The 24,398-nt window shown below is 46.8% G+C and overlaps 2 protein-coding genes across 2 annotated transcripts in view; both read right to left on the bottom strand.

Annotated features, from left to right (window-relative positions):
* LOC310779882 (H-2 class II histocompatibility antigen, E-S beta chain-like) overlaps window positions 1–3,021 on the bottom strand; it is a 46,372-nt gene extending 43,351 nt beyond the window's left edge. Inside the window, exons 1-2 of the mRNA XM_083640393.1 lie at window positions 2,941–3,021; window positions 2,496–2,768 (exon numbers count right to left, since the gene is read on the bottom strand). Coding sequence (XP_083496519.1) covers window positions 2,496–2,768; window positions 2,941–2,995 — 328 coding nt within the window. The 5' untranslated portion in view covers window positions 2,996–3,021. The remainder of the gene's footprint in view (window positions 1–2,495; window positions 2,769–2,940) is intronic.
* A 2,676-nt stretch (window positions 3,022–5,697) lies between these two features.
* On the bottom strand, window positions 5,698–24,170 carry LOC310779646 (H-2 class II histocompatibility antigen, A-U alpha chain-like; the record flags this gene model as incomplete). Its single annotated transcript, XM_083640150.1, has 5 exons — window positions 5,698–5,967; window positions 16,780–17,061; window positions 17,883–18,134; window positions 18,450–18,564; window positions 24,114–24,170. 5 exons carry the CDS (start codon window positions 24,168–24,170, stop codon window positions 5,846–5,848), a joined length of 828 nt encoding a protein of 275 aa, XP_083496276.1. The 3' UTR covers window positions 5,698–5,845.
* Between the last annotated feature and the right edge of the window lie 228 nt (window positions 24,171–24,398).

Below are 24,398 nucleotides of genomic sequence, written 5' to 3'. Positions count from 1 at the left end.
TATATTATCTGACATATAACCCCCAAGTCACCGGAAGCTTGGACCCCGCATCGCCGCTTGCGGCTATATTTATTATTATTATTATTATTATTATTATTATTATTATCACAAGATCACCAAGAGAGTTGATTTGAGTTACGGTCTGGAACAGTGATGTCATTTGTGCATGAATGACATCACTGGTCCACAACTTTAAAAAACACAGTTAGTGACGGACAAGCCCGTCTTTTATTGTCACACAGTCACACACCAACACATGCATGCGGCTACAAACACACTCATGCTGACGGTGGCCGGTGAAATTTGTCCTCTGCATTTGACCCATCCTGGCTTGTCCTTTCCTCCGGGGGGCAGGCCAGGAGCAGTGGTCACTTTTTCTTTCCAGCGCCCCGTGGACCAACTTCGGATGTTGTCGTCACTGGTCGGATGACGATCTTCTGCATGTTTTTAGTGGGGGGTTATGTACGAGGAACCCCCTGGGGAGCACGGGGAGAACATGCAAACTCCACACAGAAAGGCCCTTTCGACGAGATAACCCACCTGGGCAGTAGGCACTGAATATGGGGGGGACACAACTCCAGCGCCCACAGCGTCCCAGGCGAGAATCGAACTCAGGACCTTCTAGCTGTGAGGCGACAGCGCTACCGACTGCGCCACCACTATTAATAACTGTCAGACTAAATTAATGCCTGCAAAACTGTTTACACTTTTTGGATATCTGCGAGATTATGTGCAAAATTGAAAATTGGTGGAGTGTCCCTTTAAGGTAACCGGTCTATAGTCATTTAGGGCAGATGGAGAAGGCTTCTTAGGAACAGGAACAACGTACGATGTCTTCCACAGCACCGGAACCTTCTCCTGGCTCAAGCTAAGGTTGAAGAGGGGCTGTAAGACCCCACACACGTAGCTGTTCTGTGCAGATCTCCAGGACCCTGAGGCAGATCCCATCCGGACCTGCAGCCTTGTTCTGGTGTAGCTTCTACAATTACCTCTTGACCTGGTTGCTGGTGACAGTCTGGTGGTGGTGGTGCACGCTCATATGTGGATTGGAGACTCTGGAGACGATACCCTTTTTTTTGGTGTGACAAAACTCATTCCAACTCATGCTCTTTGTGTGCTCAACCGGAGTTCCTCTGGCTCGAGCTAATTTCTTGTCATCAGTGATGTCACAATGTCTATGTGAGTGAAAGCGTAAAATATGTAAGATATTGCTGCTGCATATTCATGACAGACCCCTGAAAAGTATTTTGGCAAATTTTGGAGGCGAGCACTGGTGCGCCTTGTAATTCCGGACAGACAGACACACACACACACACACACACACACACACTGACACACCTCCAGCTAGAAGTGCACTCGGAGAGCGCAGACCTCCGCCAAGGCCAATATTCCAGTCTGCTTCTCTGCTATTATGCAAATATTGCGAGTCGGATCGGAACCCGAACCCTGACCCACCCACATCCCCTCAGCCACTACCCCTACCCACCCCTCGACCCCCGAGTCTCTCTGCAGCCTTCCTATCTGTTTAGTGCCTATACCTACTTTAAGGTGTAGGTCTAGGTTAAGTGGTCTTTGGTCTCAAAAAGTTTGAGAAACACTGCCCTAATCGGATCATATCAGCTCCAAAGTTTAATGGGTTCTTCCTTGGCCCATGCTACAACCTTCCACCAAGGTTCATGAAAATCGGCCCAGTAGTTTTTCTGTAATCCTGCTAACAGACACAGCAGACAGAGAGGTAAGCTAGTGTTACAGTAATAGTACTTCAGTATCAGTGTTTTGCCACCAGATGTCGTCACTGAGCTCATTCTGGTTTAGAGTTTATTGACAACAAACTTTAATGAGAAACAATATGATTAATTTATCAAATATTATTATGAAAAACCTTTCATAATAAATGTCATTTTCATGAAATCTTATTTTTTTCTTCAAAGTGAAGTGATTTTGCCATAATACAAACCGATAAACTATTAAAATGCTTTAGTAACAATCTGCTGAGTAATAGTATATTTTTCCATGGAATGATTTGACTGATCAATAGATAATCTAGTCTACTGCAGTCTTTAAAAACGGAAGTTTGTAGCTGTTTTACTTGAGATTGTATACTGTGTAAATTATATATTTGCATGTATTCCCTGTAATTATATTTTGTGTTGTATTGTAACTTATGCTTCCTGCTCTCTTGGCCTGGGCTCCCTTTGAAAAGAGATGGAAATCTCAATGGGACTCACAGTTAAATAAAGGATAAAAAATATATATAAGGAAACAGGCACACATACAAGTGTGTGTCTGCTGTATCTACGTTTGAAAATACATTTAATTTAAACTCAATTTAAACAGTAGAAACACTAAAATCTGACAGAATCTATTTCCAACTGAATTAATTTGATCTTGAAATTAAATTCAATAACAGCCCTGTGGTCATTATTTTAGTCAGTGATGTGTTTATTATTATTGGGGTTTATTTCATGGTGTTGAGGTAGAGAACAGCAGCTCACCTGTCTTAGTCAGAGCAGACGGGTACCAAATCTCAATGTTGTTTTTGCAGTAGACCTCCTTCTGAGCCTTCCTATTTGCCAGGAATGCAGGGTTGTTGTTCCATTGCTCTGCGTTATGCAGACCAAACTCAGTGTATCCAACATATTTCCCCACACTGCTGCTGAACCTGAGGACCTCCACCTTGTTGTAAGATAAAGACTCTGTGTACTCGATGTCCTTCAGCTCAGTGGAGTTGAACACACAACGTGACTCCCAAGAGTTCTCAAATCCATCTGGACATTAAAGACAAAAACAAATTCAATCTGTAAGTTTATCAGATGTATAATATCCTTTCCGATTATTATTTATGAACCTACAGTATATGCCTATTTCACATTCACAACGCCTATATTACATTAACACAATTAATTGACATAGCTTTAATCTTTATATTGTGTTACCTACCTGCTCCATACAGTCTGATGAAGAAGAGGGAGAAGAGCAGAACAGATGAAGCCATGTTCCTCTGCTGAGTTCACTAACTCTGACACACTCAAACTGAGTCCTGCTAGAAAAACCAATGTAGGAGCCACACACTGGTCACATGACCAGCATCACCAGTCGCCAGGCAGACAGTCCAGCCTAAATGCTGCTGGTTGCAGAGCCAGAGAGCATCAGGGAGAACTACATTGTCCCTGTAATTATCACACATATTAAGTTTAGCTATAACCAATCTATTATCTACAGTAAAATATCATCATAGATCAACAGTTATCTATTATATAGTCATATCTACAAATATATATCTATTACAGAACTATTGCTATTTATTATAGATCTAGTGATCTATTAGCCTGGGTAAACCCATCCCCCACGTGACCTGCTCTCAGACCTGTTCTCAGTCACCTAGTGACTGGGAACTGAGAGAGCAGGTCACGTGGGGGCTGGGTTTACCTAGGCTAGTGATCTATCTCCTCTCTTCTTAACACCTTCAATTTAACACACTACTGTGCAATTAAGACAATGCACTTGTAGCACTTTCCAGGGGCCTACATTGCACTAGTGATGCTGCTACCACCCCCCCCCCCCCATGGTGTTTACAGCATTTCAATGTATTATGTTCTTTGCAATTGTTTGTTTTGTATTGTGTGAATGCATGGTTTTATGTGCTTATATGTGAGCTCACTAAGACAAATCCCAATCAACTCTGTTGACATGGTATCGAATCTTGAATGTTATCTGTCTGTTACACGATCAGCCAGCCAGTCAGACAGGCAGACAGACAGACAGACAGACAGACAGACAGACAGATATAAACTGATCAAAGTATCAATACTGTGGATAAAAATAAATAACTTCCTGTTTACTTTGGGGTTAAAGGCCTCTTATGTTTTCATCCTCATGTGTTACATGCATGGGTGGAGTTTGAGTTGTATACTGTACTTGGGGGCCACCAGAAGAAAAAAATAATTATATAACTCAATGTTGCAACTTGTACCACGCCACAAACAATAGATCCTTTTCACGGGGGCCATTTTGTGTCGAAAATGCAGGGTAAACAAAGGTCCAAGCAAAACACTTATGAGGGTTTCCACCTTCCAATCATGGAAGTTGGAAACCCTCAGTGTTTTGCTTGCACCCTGTCAAAATGGCCCCCGTGAAAGGGATGTATGCCAAAATAGATCATAGCAGGGGTTCCCAAACTTTTTTGGCTTGTGACCCCACTTTTGAAGTCACAAAAATCTAGGGACCCCAGACATTTAAATTCTGGTATCGGTAATATCAACATGTCACATGTATCAGGATGCTGACTTTTTTCTCAGAATTCTGACATTAAAATGTAAATGCTGACTTTTCTCCTCAGATTTCTGACTTGAATCTAAGAATTCTGACTTTAAGCTCAGAATTGTGACTTTTTTTCCTCTAAATTCTGACAGTAAACTCAGAATTCTGACTTTAATCTCAGAATTCTAACTTTATCTTCAGAATTCTGACTTTATTTTCCGAATCCTGATTTAAAGTGATAATCTCAAAATATCTTATTTTTTAGTTCAAATTGGCTAAGTGGGCTCTGTCTGTCTGTCTGTCTGTCTGTCTGTGGTGGCGGTGTCAGTCACGATTTGTGACGGAAGTGATGTCACAGTGATGTCATCACTTGAGCAAATGTGATGTCATCAGGGATGTCACTTGAACAATTTGATATGTCATCAGTGATGTAATAAATCCTCCTTCTTCTTTGGTGTTTTATGGCATTGGCATCCTTTATGTTGCATTACCACAATAAATCCTTCCTGGCTGAGGCTAAATAACTGGTGGTATAACTGGAGTATAACTCGGAGAAGAGGACAAGGGTGAGTTAAGGGGAATAGGTTTCTCCAGAGTCTCCACCCTAGAACTATAGCACTTTTGGGGGTCTTTTTTCGCTGTATACAGTATACCAAGGTCTTTTTACATGCTTTTTAATGGGATTTGTTTTTATTTAACACTGCAAAAAACGGTTGCAGCCAATCTTTGACATATCCCAGGCTCTGATAACCCCTTATTTTTAAAAACCATACCATACTTTATACTTAGTATAAGTATGGTCATACTTATACTTAGTATAAGTATGGTCACATCAATAATGAAAGACAGACCCCTGGGCTGTGTTCAGGGGGCACATGTGAGGGAGTGATAAAGTCTTTGTGGGGGGTTTCGGGTCTTGAAGAGGTGGATGGCAGTTGGGAAGAAGCTGTCCTTGTGATGACACATTTTGGTTCTGCCAGACCTCAGTCTTCTGCAAATGGGGAGTGCCTCAAAGAGTTTATGACCTGGGTGGGAGGGGTTGGTGTGTGTGTGTGTGTGTGTGTGTGTGTGTGTGTGTGTGCGCGTGTGCGTGCGTGCGTGCATGTGTGTGTGTGGTGGAGAGACCACCCGCAGCTTCCCATGTCTGATAGATCTCTACAGCTAGAGGCCTCACTGGATGAGGTACACACAAACACACACACACACACACACACACACACACACACACACACACACACACACACACACACACACACACACACACTTTTTAACTAACTACTTATGATTCAGATTCTTTATAGTACATAATAAATGCACTTTTTCACTAATCTCTTCTTCAGCCACAATAGAAAGCTTTATTATTTTAATGTAAAACAGTGGACATGTAAGTAACATTACTTAAAAGAATATAGGCTAGAGATAGAAAGATTTATTGTGTGAAAGCCATAGACTGTAGGTGAAAGCTAGCATGTGCTTGCTGTCTCCTCCAGGTGAATCAGTACAGATCAACACAACAGACTGAAGCAGTTTAAAGCAGTAGGACAGAAAGCAGTCTGTTGATGTCGCCTCACATCATCATAACTGATCAGTTGCATTCATTTCCTTTGATGAGGAAGAAGGTTCCTGTGGCCACTCCCACCACAGCCACAGTCAGACCCAGTCCACAATACACTGCAGGTCCGATCCCCGGCTGCTCCTGCTCCACATCTGAGGAGGAACCAAACACACACATGAACACACATGAACACATAGGAACACACATGAACACATAGGAAGTTAGGAACACACAGGAACACATAGGAACACACATGAATACATAGGAACACACATGAACACATAGGAAGTTAGGAACACACAGGAACACATAGGAACACACATGAATACATAGGAAGACACATGAACACATAGGAACACACATGAACACATAGGAAGACACATGAACACATAGGAACACACATGAACACACATGAACACATAGGAAGACACATGAACACATAGGAAGACACATGAACACATAGGAACACACATGAACACACATGAACACATAGGAAGACACATGAACACATAGGAAGTTAGGAACACACAGGAACACATAGGAACACACATGAATACATAGGAACACACATGAACACATAGGAAGACACATGAACACATAGGAACACACATGAACACATAGGAACACACATGAACACACATGAACACATAGGAAGACACATGAACACTGTTGTGCTCGTTATTTGGATTAAATTTGGTTGGGTAAAATAAAATATTAATAATCCGAAAATTATTAATATTTCATAAAATTATTAAAATATCAAATATGTAATCCTTGATAAGGATTAACCTAGGGGCACCACCTGCTTGATCGCAGGACCCAACTTTAATCACAGTTAGTCTCTCTGTAGTGTGAAGTCCTAAATCCTTAACAGAGGTTCACCACAATACCACAAAATCACTCTGAAACAGTTGGATTCAATTAAAGCTGACACTATTTATTCTATGTAAAATAAAAAGGGAATATGGGCATTACAATCAACGAATTTCTTCTATAACTAAGTTACATTCCAAATCATTGACCTGTAGGTATGGAAGTGCGTGTGTGTGTGTGTGTGTGTGTGTGCGTGTGTGTGTGTGTGTGTGTGTGTGTGTGTGTGTGTGTGTGTGTGTGTGGGGACTCAGGTCAGAGGCCTGTACTACGAATGTTGTATTAGAAGATCCAGGATCTGTCCCTTGATCTGGTTTGTCTAAACCAGATCAGCTCGATTGTAGTTAACTTGTACTACGAACGTCGATTGGCACTCGTTAACTCGAACCAGGTTTTTCTAATCAAGCTGACAGCGCGTGCACATGAAAATGCCCGTGCACTGGAGCTCGTGCCCGCAAAAGAGGCGTGGTTTTTCACAACTGCCAATCAGAGTGCAATATGAACTGCTCCAACTCCGACAGCGCCAGACACGCCTATTTCCTCATTGAATGAAACCGCAAATACAAATCTGCGTTGGATATTATTCTGTTCCCGAATGACTGTCTAAAGTGACCACTTTTATCCACACCAGTAATTTATTTGAAGAGCGGTTTCGTAGGCTATCTACAGCTCTCTATCTACAGTCTTTTGTGGAAGCAATGTGTAATCTATCTCAGTCCAAAATCCGTATGTAGCTGTAGACCATTTAGGCTCAATGAATAATGATCCGTGTCTGTACTTTGTTCAGTATATTGTATTTCAATTTGTAACCGTCAAATAAAATAAAATAAAATAAAATCAATGTGTTTAGTCGCACTGATTGAATAATTCCTATAGGCTAATCAATAAAAAAAAGAATGATAATAAAATAAAAATAAATGCTTCTGAACTGAATCGACACGGTACGTGCGGGCATAGATTTCATTTATAAAAAATAGTCTATTTTGTGGTCACATATTGTCAGCAGAGTCGCATATCTCCATATTTCATAATAATGATGCTGGAAATATGAAGTTCAATCGAATCATACAGGCCAAAAGCAACAGAGTTGCAGCTGCAAAATGCAGGAGTAGCCTAGATATGAATCATCTTAATATGGGATCGCCTGTGTGCAGGTGATCCCATATTAAATTGCTTAGATGTAGTAGGCTGTATGACCATTTCAATTCCAACCCAACGTCAGTCTCAGCTCCGTTGCGCACACGGCACCGTGCGCTTTGGAGACGTTTATGTAACCTTTTTATGCCGGTTTAGTGATATGTCTCCACTCACTATTCAGCTGCAATCGATCAGCGGGGTCAAACAACGTATCTAGGCTACTTGAGAGCACAAAAATGAATATATAAAAACATATTCCAAAGTGGTAAGTAGGGCTTAATTAAAATGTAGCCTGCAACAAGTGCAAGGCTTTAGTCCTTGGTTAATTCAACATTACAATTCGTGCTCCTTCCTCGTCCAGAAAGGGGTTGGCCATTTTTCCAAACTGCTGATTTGATTGGTTCGTGGGCGGTGTATTTAAGGTCTAATCTTATCCTTGCAACTTAACCTGCTGCGGACCAGGTTAAGTGTGAAGCATAAGTTGCTATGGAAATATATGTCGGTAAGAAGTTAACTTGCTTTGTAGTACGGCCAAACCAGGTTTAAACCTGAAGTTACCTCGCTAAACCACTAATCTTGCTTTGTAGTACAGGCCCCTGGTCTTAGAGGGGGCAGACTGGTTGCATCACAACATGGCTGCCTCCACAAGACCCTGTGAGTGTGTGTGTGTGTGTGTGTGTGTGTGTGTGTGTGTGTGTGTGTGTGTGTGTGTGTGTGTGTGTGTGTGTGTGTGAGCACGTGCATGTGAGCGTGCACGTGGATGAGAAAGTAGTGCAGGGGAAACAGACCCGACACAATTCACCACTACAGCTGTGCGCTGGCATTTAACTAGTGACGAATTGTGCCGTTTGTCTTAATGCCTAGATCTGCTCACGCAGGATCGGAGGTGGTCTTAACTAGCATTCAGAGATTCACAGTTTCATGCACATTTATACAGTCACAAATAGCTCCAAGTCATACCATTCCGTTCACAGTATTAAATCAATTCACAATATTAAATCAATATTAACAACAGTTCTTCTTATGCTAATCAATCCTAACTTCTGCCCGAACTAATAAAGGGAAAAATTAGAGCCAGTCCCTTACTCTGTGCACGAGTTTGAGTTCGGTTTGCAGGGGTCTCTTTCCCAGCGGGAGGAGACGGTGGTCTGGATGCGCGTCCGCTGTCCAGACGAAGAGGAGAGGTGAGGGAGGAACAGACGGTCGGTCTCTGCGGGCCAAGCTGAGGCGCCTTTGGTCTGCTGGGAGGCGGCGATGCCGGCTTCGGAAGAGGAGAGGAGAGGATCTCAGAGCTAGCTTAGCTCTGGGCAGGTAGCACTAGCCTGGTGGTGGCTATGCTATTCTTGGGTCCAGAGGAGTGGGGCCTTGTCCCTCTCTCCCTGTGGTACAGATGATCCTGTTGCAGCGTGCAGCTACTTAGAACTGAAGTCTGGGTGACTTTCTCCTGCATATAGTGGGGTGCAGGGCGTGTCTGTGTTGTTGGTGAGGCACTCCAATTGGCTCACCTTATCTCGCTTACAGACAGGAGAGTTGGCTGTCCTTTTGTCAATCTTTGATAACAAAGGAATGGCTCGCTTCCCTGCCGTTTTATCATAGGTGTGTGAACTCAAATGGCCGGGTGCTTGGAATGTGGGGGTTTGTGTCTCTCACTGTGCCTCCACACAGACAGTTAGTTTTCACTCAAATGTCTTGCATTCAACATACATGTTCCTTACACCATATCAATGTTCAGTCCAAATGTCTGGCCCAACATCCCCCCGATGGTTGAAAGGGTGTGTTCTGGCGCAGTCTTTCAAGCATCTCCAGGGCCTTGCGGCCTGAGGGTGGCAACCCATTGGTTGCCTAGTCCGTAAGGCTGAAAGGAGCAAGTTCGTTGGGTCCTACGTTATGTGGTCCTATCTGGGCTCACGTTCGGGCAGGTCACCTGTGTCCGGGCAGGACCATTTCTCAAGCTATTCTATTATTCTATATCACACAAAGCAATACATTCAGATTGTCATCCTATACTACATCACACGAAGCAATACATTCAGATTGTCATCCTTCAAGTTTCTTAGGCAGGGCCTGGGCCCGGTTCTCTGTCTTGGTCACTTAGCTCTTCGTGTTTACACGATTTGCATAAGGGGAAGGGAGAGAAGGAGTGTGAGGTAGTGTGATGACCTGGTTACATGTCTGGTGAATGGGGGTCCAGTTGCCTTGGGGCTGAACTAGACTAGTTTGGTCCCTTCAGCCAGGGGCTGCTGTTGAAGGGTGTCTCCAATCGTGAGATTGTGACATTGAGATGCGTCCATTATCTCAACGTCCACGTCATGTCTGTCGAGGTTGAGATAATGGAGGACAGTGTCATCGATGTGTTCTGTGGTTCAATGATTGGTAGGTTGACAAGGAATCCTATTTCTAGATGCTGTGGATCTATGAAAATTGGGATTGCACTGCCAAGACTATATGCCAAGTGTACCTGAGAGGGCTAGGCCACGGTGGTCGTGGCGGATTTTAAGATTTGTTCAACCAGAGATAGGGAGACTAGGTAGGGGGGTATGTTACCCCCACTCAGACTGGTGACTGAGGAGGGTATCTCCCTGTAAGGTCTTGTGTCAAGTCTCTGGTCGCGTGCACATAGGTCTTGTCCTCTCGTACTATGCTGGTTAGAGTCTGTAAGGCATGGAGGTTGAGTCTGAGTTACTGGCAGTAGGGCTCTATGTAGCCTAGGTTAGTGGTTAGTGCATACTGGCGGAGTGAGTGGACATGCACCTATCCTGGCTACCCTACTAAGTCTCGTTCACTACCTCTGTGGTGGGGCTTGCCCCCCCCCCCCTTTGGAGGTGTGTACGAGCTGTTAACTGACACTCCCAGTGGCTGCCGCATCAGCGCTGGGTCAGGTGCATGCGTCGGGTTCTGCACCAGAGTGTTGGTTGAACGATTGTCCAACTTAAAGAAAGGAGTGCCGCGCATCGTCATGTTTTGTTCTCTGTGCCGGGGCAACGGCTGGGAGAATGCCTGCCTGCCAGGCAGTTTCTGTTCTGGGCTGATGGCCAGGCGTATGGGAACATTCGCGGTTCAAGCGGGAATTGACGTGCGGGTTTCGTTTGCGGAGAATGCGGGGAGCAGCCGCTCCTGTTTGCACAGGCGGCGGTACAGCTCGGGGCTAGCGGTTGAAACGTTGCGTGCCGGCAGCGATGTGCCAGCTTCCTTGATGACAGCGACTTGTCTGTCTGTGCTAGGCTGGCGGCCAGGTGACGCCCATGGCTTTGGCGTTTGAACCTGAGCCCAAATGCGATTGCTGGAGCAGTCGATGATTGGGACTAGCCGGTCCAGGAGATCCTGGCCAATGAGAAGCGGTTCGGTATCGAGAGGGCTGATGTGAATGGGGTGGCATATAGTCATCCCCTGGAAGGTGATGTCCAGCAGAGCACGCTCAGCAATGGGGGTTTGGTCTTGTGTGTAGCTGGTGATGCTAACATCACAAGGCTCGATCTGAAGTGGCCTATTGGTGGCGTGCATGGCTATGCAGACCTTCTCGAAGGTGTTGGCACTCATCAAGCTGATGGAGGCTCCTGTGTCCACTAAGGCGAGGGTGCGAGTGCACCCCCCTACCACCACTGGGGTGTAGATATGATGGGCGTTGCCCTTGCGGACAAGGTTGCCCATGAAAGTTAGAGTAGGACGGTTTGGTGAAGCCTGAGAAGGAGACTTAGGAAGGGATCTGGTTCTTCGGGGTCCCCTCCGCCTGTTGACAAAGCGAACTTTGGCAGGTGGCGGAGGTTCCCCCCCGAGTCATGCGACCGGGGTTTTGTCTGGCTCCGGCGGGGAGCCAGCTGGTTTGTCTTTATCAAAGAACATTTTTACTGTGTCAGCTAAAGCGTTCAGCGCGTCTCGGGTCGACTGGTCTTCCGCGGTTGTTCGCCTGTCCCTACCATCTGTGCCACTCCCTGGCTTCTTCTTCTTCTTGGGTTTACGTGGTTTCTTCCATGGCTTTTCTTGGGTTTGGCCTTGGAAGTTACCTGACGGGTGTGGGTCCTGGTCTTGGCTCTGCCAGGACCGTCCCTGACTTGGATGGTAGAAGCTACCATGAGGATTTTGGGCCGGCTCCTGGTTCTGCCAGGGCCGTCCCTGGGGGTTTTCTCCCCCTTTGCCCCCGCCCCGGGAGCTTACCTGCCTGTCGGGCTGGTGGCTGGGTGCGTGGGGCCACGGTGGCCGGGGAACAGCTGGTGCTCTGACTTGGGGCACTTTGTCGCCCTCTAGGGCTAGACTGTCAGCTACTGGGTTCTCTACTCTGTAGACTTCCCTCCCCTGGGCCTCCTCCTCATCCGAGTCGGGCTCTACCCCGTAAACTTGGGAGCCCTCTGTGTGTTTCTTGGCTACCCGGGGGCGTGCTTCCCATGCCAGCTGTGCATACTGTCGCGTATAGCTCAGTGTGGCTTGGTGGTGCCTACAGTGTGTCTCCACATTGGATCTTATGCTCTCGTGCAGGTTAGACATGTACGTGCGGATGAACTCCTCATCTCCCTCCCCACCGCCGGTGGGGGGGCCTCTACCCTGAAAGTAGGCTGCTGACAGGCGCCTGTGGTACTCTCTGGGGTCCTCGTCTACTCTCTGCTTGATAGCTTCAGCGGCCCGTCTCGCGAGCATCGGGCAGGAGTACTGACGGTACTCCTGTCGGAGGGCCTGGCAGACGAGTTGGTAGCTCTTTTGAGTCCGACTGGGAAGTACGTCTATGAAATCGCGGGCTGTGCTCGTGGTGGTCTTCCAGACCAGCCAGAGCTTCTCGCGTGTAGTGGGTCGCTCCAGATTGGTGAGAGAGCGATTGACCTCCCGTATGTAACGGTCGATGTTAGAGGCACGGTTAGTCGGGTCAAAGCGTTCTATGTCCTTGGCGAAGGACTCGATCCGTCGGTCGCGGACGTCCCTTTCCCGCGTGGTGAGCAGATCCTCAGAGTCGGATGACGGTGAGTCACTGAGGTCGTCCTGCTCCGGGCCGCGCCCCCCCCCAATCCAGAAAGGGGTGGGCGTCGCCTCGACCATGGCAACGTCCTTCCTCCCGTCCCGGGGGAGGGGAGGAGTCGATGTAGCGATCATCGCGGTGCTGCCCCCCATCGCGCTCGGGCGCCGATGAGGGGTCGCGGTGATGGCGGTCATCATGGCGTGGCGGCGGCGTGTTGTCACGATTGTGATCATCGTGGCGACGCCCCCCCTCGCGCGTGCGTGGTGGGGAGTCGTCGCGGTAGTGACGCTCGCTTCTCCTAGTCTCTTGGTGATCGTCCCAGCGGTCGTCTCCCCCCCACCCCAAAGGTGGGGGGCAGTCGTCGCGGCGACGGTCATCTTGGCGACATGGCGGAGAGTAGGCACGACGGCGGTCAACATAGCGATGTCCCCCCTCGCTCTTGCGTTGCGGGGGGTCATCTTGGCGACATGGCGGAGAGTAGGCACGACGGCGGTCAACATAGCGATGTCCCCCCTCGCTCTTGCGTTGTGGGGGGTCATAGCAGTCGTCGTAGCGTCGTGGCGGAGAATAGTCACGATGGCGTTCCGTGTGGCGTTGTGGGGAAGCGTGGTCGCGGTGGTGGCCTTCGCGGCGAGGCTCCTCCCCCCGCCGTGACGGCGGGTAGAGGTCCTCATAGCGGCGGCCCTCGCCTCCCAGCCACGGAGGAGCGTGGTCGCTCCTGTATCTATTCCCCCCCTCCTCTTGTGGAGGGGAGACTTCGGCCCTACTGTACTCGAAGTGTGGTTGTTCAAAGGTGGCCCTTTTGTGGCCCCTCTCACGGGTTAGCGAGCCCCCTCGTTCGTCCCTATGCGATAGCCTTAAGGACGTGGACTCATACGGGGGGTTGGGTTCCCTGGCCTCACTGGGCTGGGACCCGAGTACGACGGGCGTGTCGATGTCGTATGGCGAGGGTTCGGCTCCACTACCGAACCCGTTACGCAGTGCAGCCGGCGTCTGGACGCCGTGCGATGAGGACGCTTGTGGAGGCAGACTTACCTGCCTCTCTTCTCCTGGGACCTGGTGGGGGGTGGACGAGAACGGAGGATTGTCGGTTTCACGCTTACCGTCATTGCCTCCCTCTCCATCACCCTCTTCCTCAGAATCTGCTTGGGCTGCTCGCAGTTTCTTTTCCAAGTCCTGGATTGTCCTCACTTGGTCTTCGTATGAGACCTCCAGGCACGCATTTTACCTGTCTAACTCAGTTGCTCGGTTATGCAGCTGTGTGTTGGTTTTTCTGTGAAAGGTTTCTCTGTGGAGAACAAGATAAAGCAGCTCTGACAGCATGGTGCAGTTTACCGTACCTGCACTTTTCATGGCGGCTGCTTTTCCTTCCAACATTTTCTCACATTCTTCTTGTGTGAGCTTCCGCAGATATTCGATCTGTCCTCTCTCCGGAGGAACCGCTGACATGAGCGCTTCATGTAACAGCTGGTCGGATGGGGCCGAGTGCTCTGCAGCAGCACTCTGGCTGTTGTGCTCTGACATCTTACCTGCTGGTCAGTGCACTTTACTTAAGCTTAGGTGGAGCTCGTACCTGTAGCTTGAAAGTCAAATAACTTGACTTGAGAGGCAAACGTAAATAGGCTTGTAGTCAAACTGTGTTTGCGAAAGTCCTATCGTTGAATTTTAAATATAAGCAGGTTTTAATTCAACTGTCGTTGCCTAATGTTAGGAGTTAGTAGCTATGCAAGCTTGAAATAAGGGGTTCTTAAATCAAAACGATTGAACTGTGTTAGATCGTCTGTGTCAGTTTGAATCTGTGTCAGTCTGAGCGGTGGTAGCTCTGTCTGGCTTCGCTAGTTCTGGCTGGAAGCTGTTTTGGGAGGTTACTAGCATTCAGCGAGCTTGGCATGCGCTCAGTGGTTACACAATGCAATTTGGGAAATTCAGTGTTTCAGTCAAAATTGTGATATTTGTGGTAAACTCTGCCTGAAAGATGCCTCGGGCGGGGCTCCAAATGTTGTGCTCGTTATTCGGATTAAATTTGGTTGGGTAAAATAAAATATTAATAATCCGAAAATTATTAATATTTCATAAAATTATTAAAATATCAAATATGTAATCCTTGATAAGGATTAACCTAGGGGCACCACCTGCTTGATCGCAGGACCCAACTTTAATCACAGTTAGTCTCTCTGAAGTGTGAAGTCCTAAATCCTTAACAGAGGTTCACCACAATACCACAAAATCACTCTGAAACAGTTGGATTCAATTAAAGCTGACACTATTTATTCTATGTAAAATAAAAAGGGAATATGGGCATTACAATCAACGAATTTCTTCTATAACTAAGTTACATTCCAAATCATTGACCTGTAGGTATGGAAGTGCGTGTGTGTGTGTGTGCGTGTGTGTGTGTGTGTGTGTGTGTGTGTGTGTGTGGGGACTCAGGTCAGGTCTTAGAGGGGGCAGACTGGTTGCATCACAACATGGCTGCCTCCACAAGACCCTGTGTGAGTGTGTGTGTGTGTGTGTGTGTGTGTGTGTGTGTGTATGTGTGTGTGTGTGTGAGCACGTGCATGTGAGCGTGCACGTGGATGAGAAAGTAGTGCAGGGGAAACAGACGCGACACAATTCACCACTACAGCTGTGCGCTGGCATTTAACTAGTGACGAATTGTGCCGTTTGTCTTAATGCCTAGATCTGCTCACGCAGGATCGGAGGTGGTCTTAACTAGCATTCAGAGATTCACAGTTTCATGCACATTTATACAGTCACAAATAGCTCCAAGTCATACCATTCCGTTCACAGTATTAAATCAATTCACAATATTAAATCAATATTAACAACAGTTCTTCTTATGCTAATCAATCCTAACTTCTGCCCGAACTAATAAAGGGAAAAATTAGAGCCAGTCCCTTACTCTGTGCACGAGTTTGAGTTCGGTTTGCAGGGGTCTCTTTCCCAGCGGGAGGAGACGGTGGTCTGGATGCGCGTCCGCTGTCCAGACGAAGAGGAGAGGTGAGGGAGGAACAGACGGTCGGTCTCTGCGGGCCAAGCTGAGGCGCTTTGGTCTGCTGGGAGGCGGCGATGCCGGCTTCGGAAGAGGAGAGGAGAGGATCTCAGAGCTAGCTTAGCTCTGGGCAGGTAGCACTAGCCTGGTGGTGGCTATGCTATTCTTGGGTCCAGAGGAGTGGGGCCTTGTCCCTCTCTCCCTGTGGTACAGATGATCCTGTTGCAGCGTGCAGCTACTTAGAACTGAAGTCTGGGTGACTTTCTCCTGCATATAGTGGGGTGCAGGGCGTGTCTGTGTTGTTGGTGAGGCACTCCAATTGGCTCACCTTATCTCGCTTACAGACAGGAGAGTTGGCTGTCCTTTTGTCAATCTTTGATAACAAAGGAATGGCTCGCTTCCCTGCCGTTTTATCATAGGTGTGTGAACTCAAATGGCCGGGTGCTTGGAATGTGGGGGTTTGTGTCTCTCACTGTGCCTCCACACAGACAGTTAGTTTTCACTCAAATGTCTTGCATTCAACATACATGTTCCTTACACCATATCAATGTTCAGTCCAAATGTCTGGCCCAACAACACATAGGAACACACATGAACACATAGGAAGACACATGAACACATAGGAACACACATGAACACATAGGAAGACACATGAACACATAGGAACACACATGAACACATAGGAACACACATGAACACACATGAACACATAGGAACACATAGGAACACACACGAACACATAGGAACACACAGGGACACACATAAACACACATGAACACACGTAAACACACGTAAACACACATAAACACACATGAACACACATGAACACACAAACATACATGAACATACATAAACACACATAAACACACATATACACACATGAACACACGTAAACACACATGAACACGCATGAACACACATGAACACGCATAAACACACGTGAACACACATAAACACACATGAACACACATGGAAACACAGGAACATGCAGGTTAGTTAACAGATACTGTAAAGGTGTGTCACCCCAGAATCTGGTCCGTGGCTGGCTCAAGGCTCGGTGAGCCACAGAACAGCTGTAGGTGTCTCCAAGCTCTGGGATGAAGCTCAGACTGGACACCTGGTTGAAGGTGCCGTCTTGGTTGCGGTAGGGGATGGTGAGGCTGGTTCCTTCGGTCACGTTCTTGTCGTTCCTGGTCCAGTAGACCTTGACGGGAGCGGGGTAGAACCCAGTCACATGGCAGATGAGGTGGTTCTCCACTCCGAGCTCCAGATCCTCTCTGGTGTAGATGGAACTGTGAGGAACATCTGCATAACACCCAAACGTAAACATCAATTCATATCAATTCCACTTTACATCTCTCAGTGTTAAATATATTTTGTTTCTCAGTTCTATCATTTAAAGGGGGCACTTAATGTATGCTAACATTCCCCCCCCTCCCCCGATTTTTTTATCCCCCATTAGTGCTAATTTAATTTATTTATCCTGGTTGCTACTCCACCCTCTGCCGATCTGGGGAGAGCCGAAACTGGCTCCATGCTTCCTCCGAGACATGGGCAGTTAGCCAGCTGCTTCTTTTCACCTGACAGGGGAAGCTTCACCGGTAGGACATAGCACGTGGGAGGTTCACGCTATTCCAACCAGTTCCCCTCCCTCTGAACAGGCGCCCCTAACGACCAGAGGAGGAACAACATTAGCAACCAGGATATTGCATGTTTTGGTGAAGGGGGTTCCTATATGAAGGAAGCCCCCGGGAGGCACGGGGAGAACATGCAAACTCCACACAGAAAGGCCCTTTTGACGACCCCACCCGGGCGGTGGGCACTCGAGGACATGCGGACGGGCACGCATTCCTTCAGCGTTCACAACGTCCCAGGTGGGAATCGAACCCAGGACCTTCGAGCTGTGAGGCGACAGCGCTTACCACTGCACCACCGTACCCCCCTTCCCCCGCTAACATTAAACACTATCAGAAGAACAGCTCTCATTTCTCACTAGCCTATTTAACTATCTTTACAGTATGGTAAAAGTATTCTATATTTATTGCAGTAATGCAAAACACCTGCAGTCGTTCCTTATCTGGAGTTTAAATTGTTGAACAGCAGTAAGTTAAACATCATGTCCTCACCGAGCTGCAGAGGAGGGTTCTTGTAGGCACGTCGAGCTACTTGCAGGTTGACTCTGCAGCTGACCAGTTCATTCAGAGCTGCTGCATAAGCCTCTGCTGGGAAGCTCATATGAGGATCTACAAACTTGGGCTGAGGCTCAACTGCTTTCTTGTTGATTAAGTCTGCGTACCACATCTCTTCACCATCCAGTCCATACATCATCTCTCCATCAGTGTCTGAACAGCCCGTGATATGAATAGCCTCATGTACAGCTGAGAGGAAACAAGATGAAAAACACATCACACTTTTCAAAGACAAATGTTAACCAGTCATGTTTGTAAAGAGTGTGCCTGTTTTATTGTTTTAATATTAAAACAGTTTAATAACTAATGAGCATGACATATCTGTCCTCTTTCCTCTGAAGTAAAGCAGAAAACCTTCAACTGACTCTAAATGTCTCACTGTTCAGAAGTGTCAGCTGCCTTCAGCAGAAAGTCTGACAGTCAGTTCAAATGCTTTTCAGATCAACATCAGTAACATTGGATGTGTAAAGTGTGTGAGCGTAAACACAAGTGTGATGTACTTACTGGCGTGACGTACTGCTGTGACACCAAGTAGCCATGAGAGGAAGAGGAGGGTCTGTGAGCTCTTCATCTTCACAACACAACAGCACCGTGTTGACTTCACACTGACTGCTGCACACTGAAGCAAACACAAGGAACAGCGTTGTCTTACACACAGCTCCACCAATCACGCGACAGCTTTGACTTGCATCATCAGTCTCCAGGTAGACACAGTGGACAACTGCTGAGAAGTGAATCGATGATGGAGGAGGACAAGTTTACTCTGCACCTTATTACACTCACATAATGACTGATGCTATTAATAGATTCAATCAATAAAAACTGCTTTATTGATACTGCTTTTCAAAGTTGAGTGTTTGACAGAGACCAGGAAGTAAAACAGGGGAATAAAACCAGACAGAAACGGAGGAAAGAGAAATAAAAAACAAAAAAACAATTAGAAGAAAACTGATAAAAGACAGTAAATGGGAAAACAATAGAATCTCTCTCTCTCTGTTATCTGTGTGTGTGCGTGCGTGTGTGTGTGTGTGTCTGAGAGAGAGTGTGTGTGTGTCTGAGAGAGTGTGTGTGTGCGTGTGCGTGTGCGCGTGTGCGCGCGCGTGTGTGTGTGTGTGTGTGTGTTTGTAAAGTATTAAAACAAAGAAAAGAAAAATATATATAGTTGGGTGGGTTTCACTCAGGGAGCATCGTAAAATATGTCCTAGTTTTCCATATTTCTATCATTTCTGTTTTCTATATTTTCTTACATCTCACAGTTTAGCTAGGTTTCTAATATTGTGATTTATTATTAATCTCCAAGCTGGGGATCTGTGTCTCTGTCTGTCTGTGCCACTGATGACATCATCAGTGATGTGGCAGTGGTGGCCCAACAGCGAGCTTGTGACCAGAAGGTCGTCAGTTCAATCCCCGGGACCGGCAGGATAAATCTGGGTGGGTAAAACGGAAAGGCAGCGCTTGCCCCTCCCTCATTACCACCACTGAGGTGCCCTTGAGCAAGGCCCTTAACCCCAACTGCTCCAGTGGAGCTGGTCAGTGGCCGACAGATCAGACTGTTGTTGTACTGGTCAGCTTCCAGGTATGAATATGTGTGTGTGAATGTGAACAGGGCACTCCTCTAAAAGAGAGCATTGCTCTCAGTGAGACTCCCTCCCCCTGTATAAATAAAGGTAAAAAAAAAATCATAAATTCACAGTGATGATGACATCAGTGATGTCATAAATTGTGACATCATCAGTGATGTCAGAGGCATTGTGACATCATCAGTGATGCACACACACACACACGTGCACACACACACACACACACACACACACGCACACGCACACACACACACACACACAAGAGACAGCCAGGTACACACATGCACACGCAAGAGACAGACACACACACTGATGTAAAGTACACCTTGACAATCATCCATGCCAATACAAACAGGTTGCATTGCAGGTTTCACATCATAGTGCTGCAAAATACATTGATCAAAATGCTAACGTTCTGGTACCAAGAAGTCTGACAGACACACTAAGACGTTACCTGTTAGGAAGTGTTCCTCAGACAGAGTCCTCCTCAGACTTGCAGCATCTCTGGAGAGACCACGCTCTGTCAAATAAACAGGGTAGGGCCTTGTTTTAAATAAACAATTGGGGCTTGGGTCAGGTAGGGGTTGATTGTCTCGGGCACAGGCATGAAATGCTTTGTGCTCAGGCACTCTCTCTCAACCTCAAGTCTTGTCACTCCCTAGATCTAATAATTTATCCCATTGACCAAAATAATGATAATTGTCAGTCAGAAATGTAGTGGATATGTATATCAGTTTTGTCGGTTTTGTGGTAGATATAGGCTATTAGATGCAGTCAAGTCAATATGCTAATTTTCTTGGCTCACACATAATCTCCTTTTTTTAATTTGCAATCTGACGTGGATTATTACATTGTGGTCGGGGTTCTAGAGGGCGCATACACTCGTCATTGACGCCGGAGACGGGGATTTGATTCCCAACGTGTTTAAAGTCTACATTTCAATCATGTCACATTTTATGTTTTTTTTTATTGTTATTTAAGCCTAAAACCTTTCAAGTTGTTTTATGTGGCTAAATAACCGTAACAGAATTTACAGTCTCATGGCGTTGACAAAGGATGTAAAAGGGGTACCCAGTGCCTTAAAAAGTGATGCCAAGGGCTCCTGACGAAAGGAAATGGCGTCTTTTCATGTGTTTGCAAACTTTGCATTGATTTAGTAATCTCACCGCGTGATTTTGCTAAATCGTGTTTGGTGTGAACACAATTTAAAGCTGATGCTAAAGCTCCAAACTGTGAACACTCTTCCACTGGACTGAAGCTGTGAGACTGTTGACTCTTTCAAAAAGCATTTAATTTGTTGTTTCATTCAGTTATGAGGAACCAAGACTGCTTTTCTTTGAGAAAATTAAAAACAAGAAGTCTGAGTTGGTCTGGTCAGATGATGTTAAGTTGGAATGGTTATTCAGAGAGGAAGTTTTCACTGTGGCCACTTTTATTACAGAACATGAAACTGAAAATGGAGACGCTGTTTATAAATGAATTACTTTGATTATTATGTTTTTTTGTTTATTTGTTTGTTTGGATGTACTCAATGTATCTGTTTGTTTGTTTGTTTGTTTGTTTGTTTGTTTGTTGTTTGTTGTTTGTTTGTTTGTTTGTTTGTTTGTATGAACTTGATGCATCATGTCTTGTAAGCCCATGCAGGCTGGGCACCTTGTGGTGCACGACACATAAATCAATAATATCTATTTACATCCCCCACTTAACTCTTCTCATACCCCCTTTCTCAACTTCTTTTCATCTTTAGATCTGTCACTATCTACCTCCCCTCCCACCCATAAAGCCGGTAACCTCCTTGACCTCATCTTCACCCGTTCCTGCTGCATCTCCAACCTCTCAGTCACCCCTCTCCACGTTTCCGATCACTTCTTCATTTCCTTCTCCCTCCCAATCTCCCCTCCCACCTCTCACTAGTCTCTTAAAACAGACTGTCTCATCTACATCCGGCGAATGCACCTACTGTATACACAGTCTGTACGTTACACCCCCAGAACATGCACAAGGAAGTTGGGAAAAAAACCTTCAGACAGGAAAGAAGTTCGACGGAATCCGACCAATCACGACACGTGTGTCCACGAAAAATGCGGCATATTGGATTCTGATTGGACTAATGAGCGGAAGACCCACCTTTCTGCGATTCTGATTGGACTAATGAGCAGAAAACCCGCCTTTCTACTTCCCATTCCGGTTGGTGCATGATTCTCCCCCACGAAGTACAGACGGTATGGCAGAAGCATTTGAAAATTGCGGAAGCCAACTCGTCTGTTCTAAGAGACTAACCTCTCACCCTCCCCCTTCCCTCCCCATTTCCTCCCAGCGCAACCTCAAATCTCTCTCACCCTCATCCCTATCCTCCACCAGCCTCTCCCTCCTCCCCTCCGCCGATCAATTATCTCTCCTATCCCCCGATGAAGCCTCCCTCACCCAGGCGCGGACTGCATAATCGGGCACGTCGGGCAAATGCCCGGTGGCCTGGCCTGGCCTGCAAAAAAAATAAATATATATAGTTAGGTTCAAAATACAATGCTTCAGCATGCGCTGGGACGCGTCATCAGTGATGTTACCTTGGGTCGTAAGGTGTTTCGGGTCTATCGAACATCATACACCCTCGCCCAGTAGACCCAGCCGAGGCCGATTAAGACCCCGACCCTCGTCCCAGATGCAGCCGCTCACGGATCAGCCTTCCTACTCTGTCTGCAGCGTTGCCCGCGGAAGGGTTGATCATGCCCAATCCGCTGCAATAGAGCTAGTGCTACACCGCAGCATTGAAAGACCCTTCGGTGCATGGAGAGCTAAGGCTCTGTGGGTTTCTCCCGGCCGCACTCCTCCTTCGTCTCACCAGACCCTCCAAAAGGCAATCCTACTATGCCGTACCATCATGGCGTACCATGGACAGATATATATATATATATATATATATATATATATATATATATATATATATATATATATATACGGTATATATATATATATATATATTTTTTTTTTTTTTTTTTTTGGTGCCCGCAGTCAGGCTACTCACTGAACAGTAGGCCAGGCGCCGCCTACTGGTTTACTAGTGGTTTTATTACTTTATTCAGGGTTAAAGTGGGTGCATCTCATTGTAAAATTGGACTCGGCCCAAATTGGGCTTCAACCGGCCCAAATCTGGCTTCAAACGGACTAAATTGGGCTTCAAACGGCCCAAATCTGGCCCGTATCGGCCTGGCCTGCTTGGTATCTAATGCCCGGCCTGAATTATGATCCCAGTCCGCCCCTGCCCTCACCCTCATATCCTCTCTCTCCTCTGCCCTTGACTCCCTCTGTCCACTCTCTACTAAACCTGCCCGCCCCTCTCCCCCTGCACCCTGGCTCACTGAACCCCTCCGCACCAACCGCTCCCGACTCCGCACCTCAGAAAGGACATGGAAAAAATCTCGCAACCCCAATGACCTTGCCGCTTATCACCTCTCCCTCTCCAACTTCACCTCCTCCGTTTCTTCTGCCAAAACCTCCTTCTACATTTCCACTATTCAATCCTCTGCTTCTAATCCCCGCAAACTCTTCCAGACCTTCACGTCCCTCCTCGATCCGCCTCCTCCGCCCCCTCCCTCCTCCCTTTCTGCCAACGATTTCTTCTCCTTCTTCATCAATAAGGTTGCTGCCATTAGCTCATCATTTCCCTCACCATCCCTCCTCACCCCCTCTCTCACCTCCTCTTCTTCACAACCTCCTGCCTCCATGTCATTCTTCTCTCCCCTCTCCTCTGATGGTCTCCTTAAAATCATTCTTTCAGCCTGTGCCACCTCCTGCCCCCTAGATCCTATCCCCTCATCCCTCCTTCAGTCCATCCCCCCTGACATTGCTATCTATCTCACCTCCCTCATCAACTCCTCCCTCTCCTCTGGTATTTTTCCCTCTGCCCTAAAAACAGCCATAATCAAACCACTCCTCAAGAAAGCGTCCCTCGACCCCTCCGCCATCAACAATTACCGCCCCGTCTCCCTCCTCTCCTTCATCTCCAAATCATTCGAACGCACAGTATCTGGTCAATTATCTTCTTACCTCTCCCTTCACAACCTCTCCGACCCCCTTCAATCTGGCTTCAAACCTGCACACTCCACTGAAACAGCTCTTCTCTCTGTCACCTCCGCCCTTCACTCTGCCAAAGCTGCATTTTTTTTTTTACCTTTATTTAACCAGGTAAAAACCGTTGAGAACAAATTCTCATTTACAATGGTGACCTGGCCAAGGGGCCGCAGCAAGGGTAAAAAACATTACAAACAGTACATCAGGTCAGCACAAGGCAACACATATAAAATACATATAGTAAATAACGACAAGACAGAAGTAAAATCAGGAAGCAAACAACAACATTCAATCAACAAAGATGCAGAAGGAGGGGGGTTGCTGGGAATGAATGATGGGACTATAGGGGGAGAGAGGGACGTAGAGGCCTAACGGCAGGTGCAGCGGTCGACTACGAGCTGTTTCAGGGTGTGTTTGAACATGTTGAGAGATATGAGAGCTGTGAGTTTGAGTGTGTTTTGAAGTGTGTTCCAGTCATTTGCTGCGGCAAAGTGGAAGGAGTTACGGCCAAAGACAGTACGGGCTTTGGCCCGTACTGGCCCGTACTGTCCCGTACGTCTCTTTCCTCCATCCTCATTCTTCTTGATCTGTCCGCCGCTTTTGATACCATCAACCACCAAATTCTACTGTCCACCCTATCCGACCTTGGCATCACCGGCTCTGCACTTTCCTGGTTCTCCTCGTACTTATCTAACCGCTCTTTTCAGGTCCTCTGGAGAGGAACTCTTTCGGACCCCTGCACTCTCACCACGGGTGTCCCCCAGGGTTCTGTCTTAGGTCCTCTTTCTTCTCTACATGAGATCTT

The sequence above is a fragment of the Poromitra crassiceps genome (assembly GCF_964638095.1).
Source record: "Poromitra crassiceps genome assembly, chromosome: 7".
NCBI lineage: Eukaryota > Metazoa > Chordata > Actinopteri > Beryciformes > Melamphaidae > Poromitra > Poromitra crassiceps.
The sequence above is the reverse complement of the archived record's forward strand: the minus strand, read 5'-3'. Positions and strand labels throughout refer to the sequence as shown.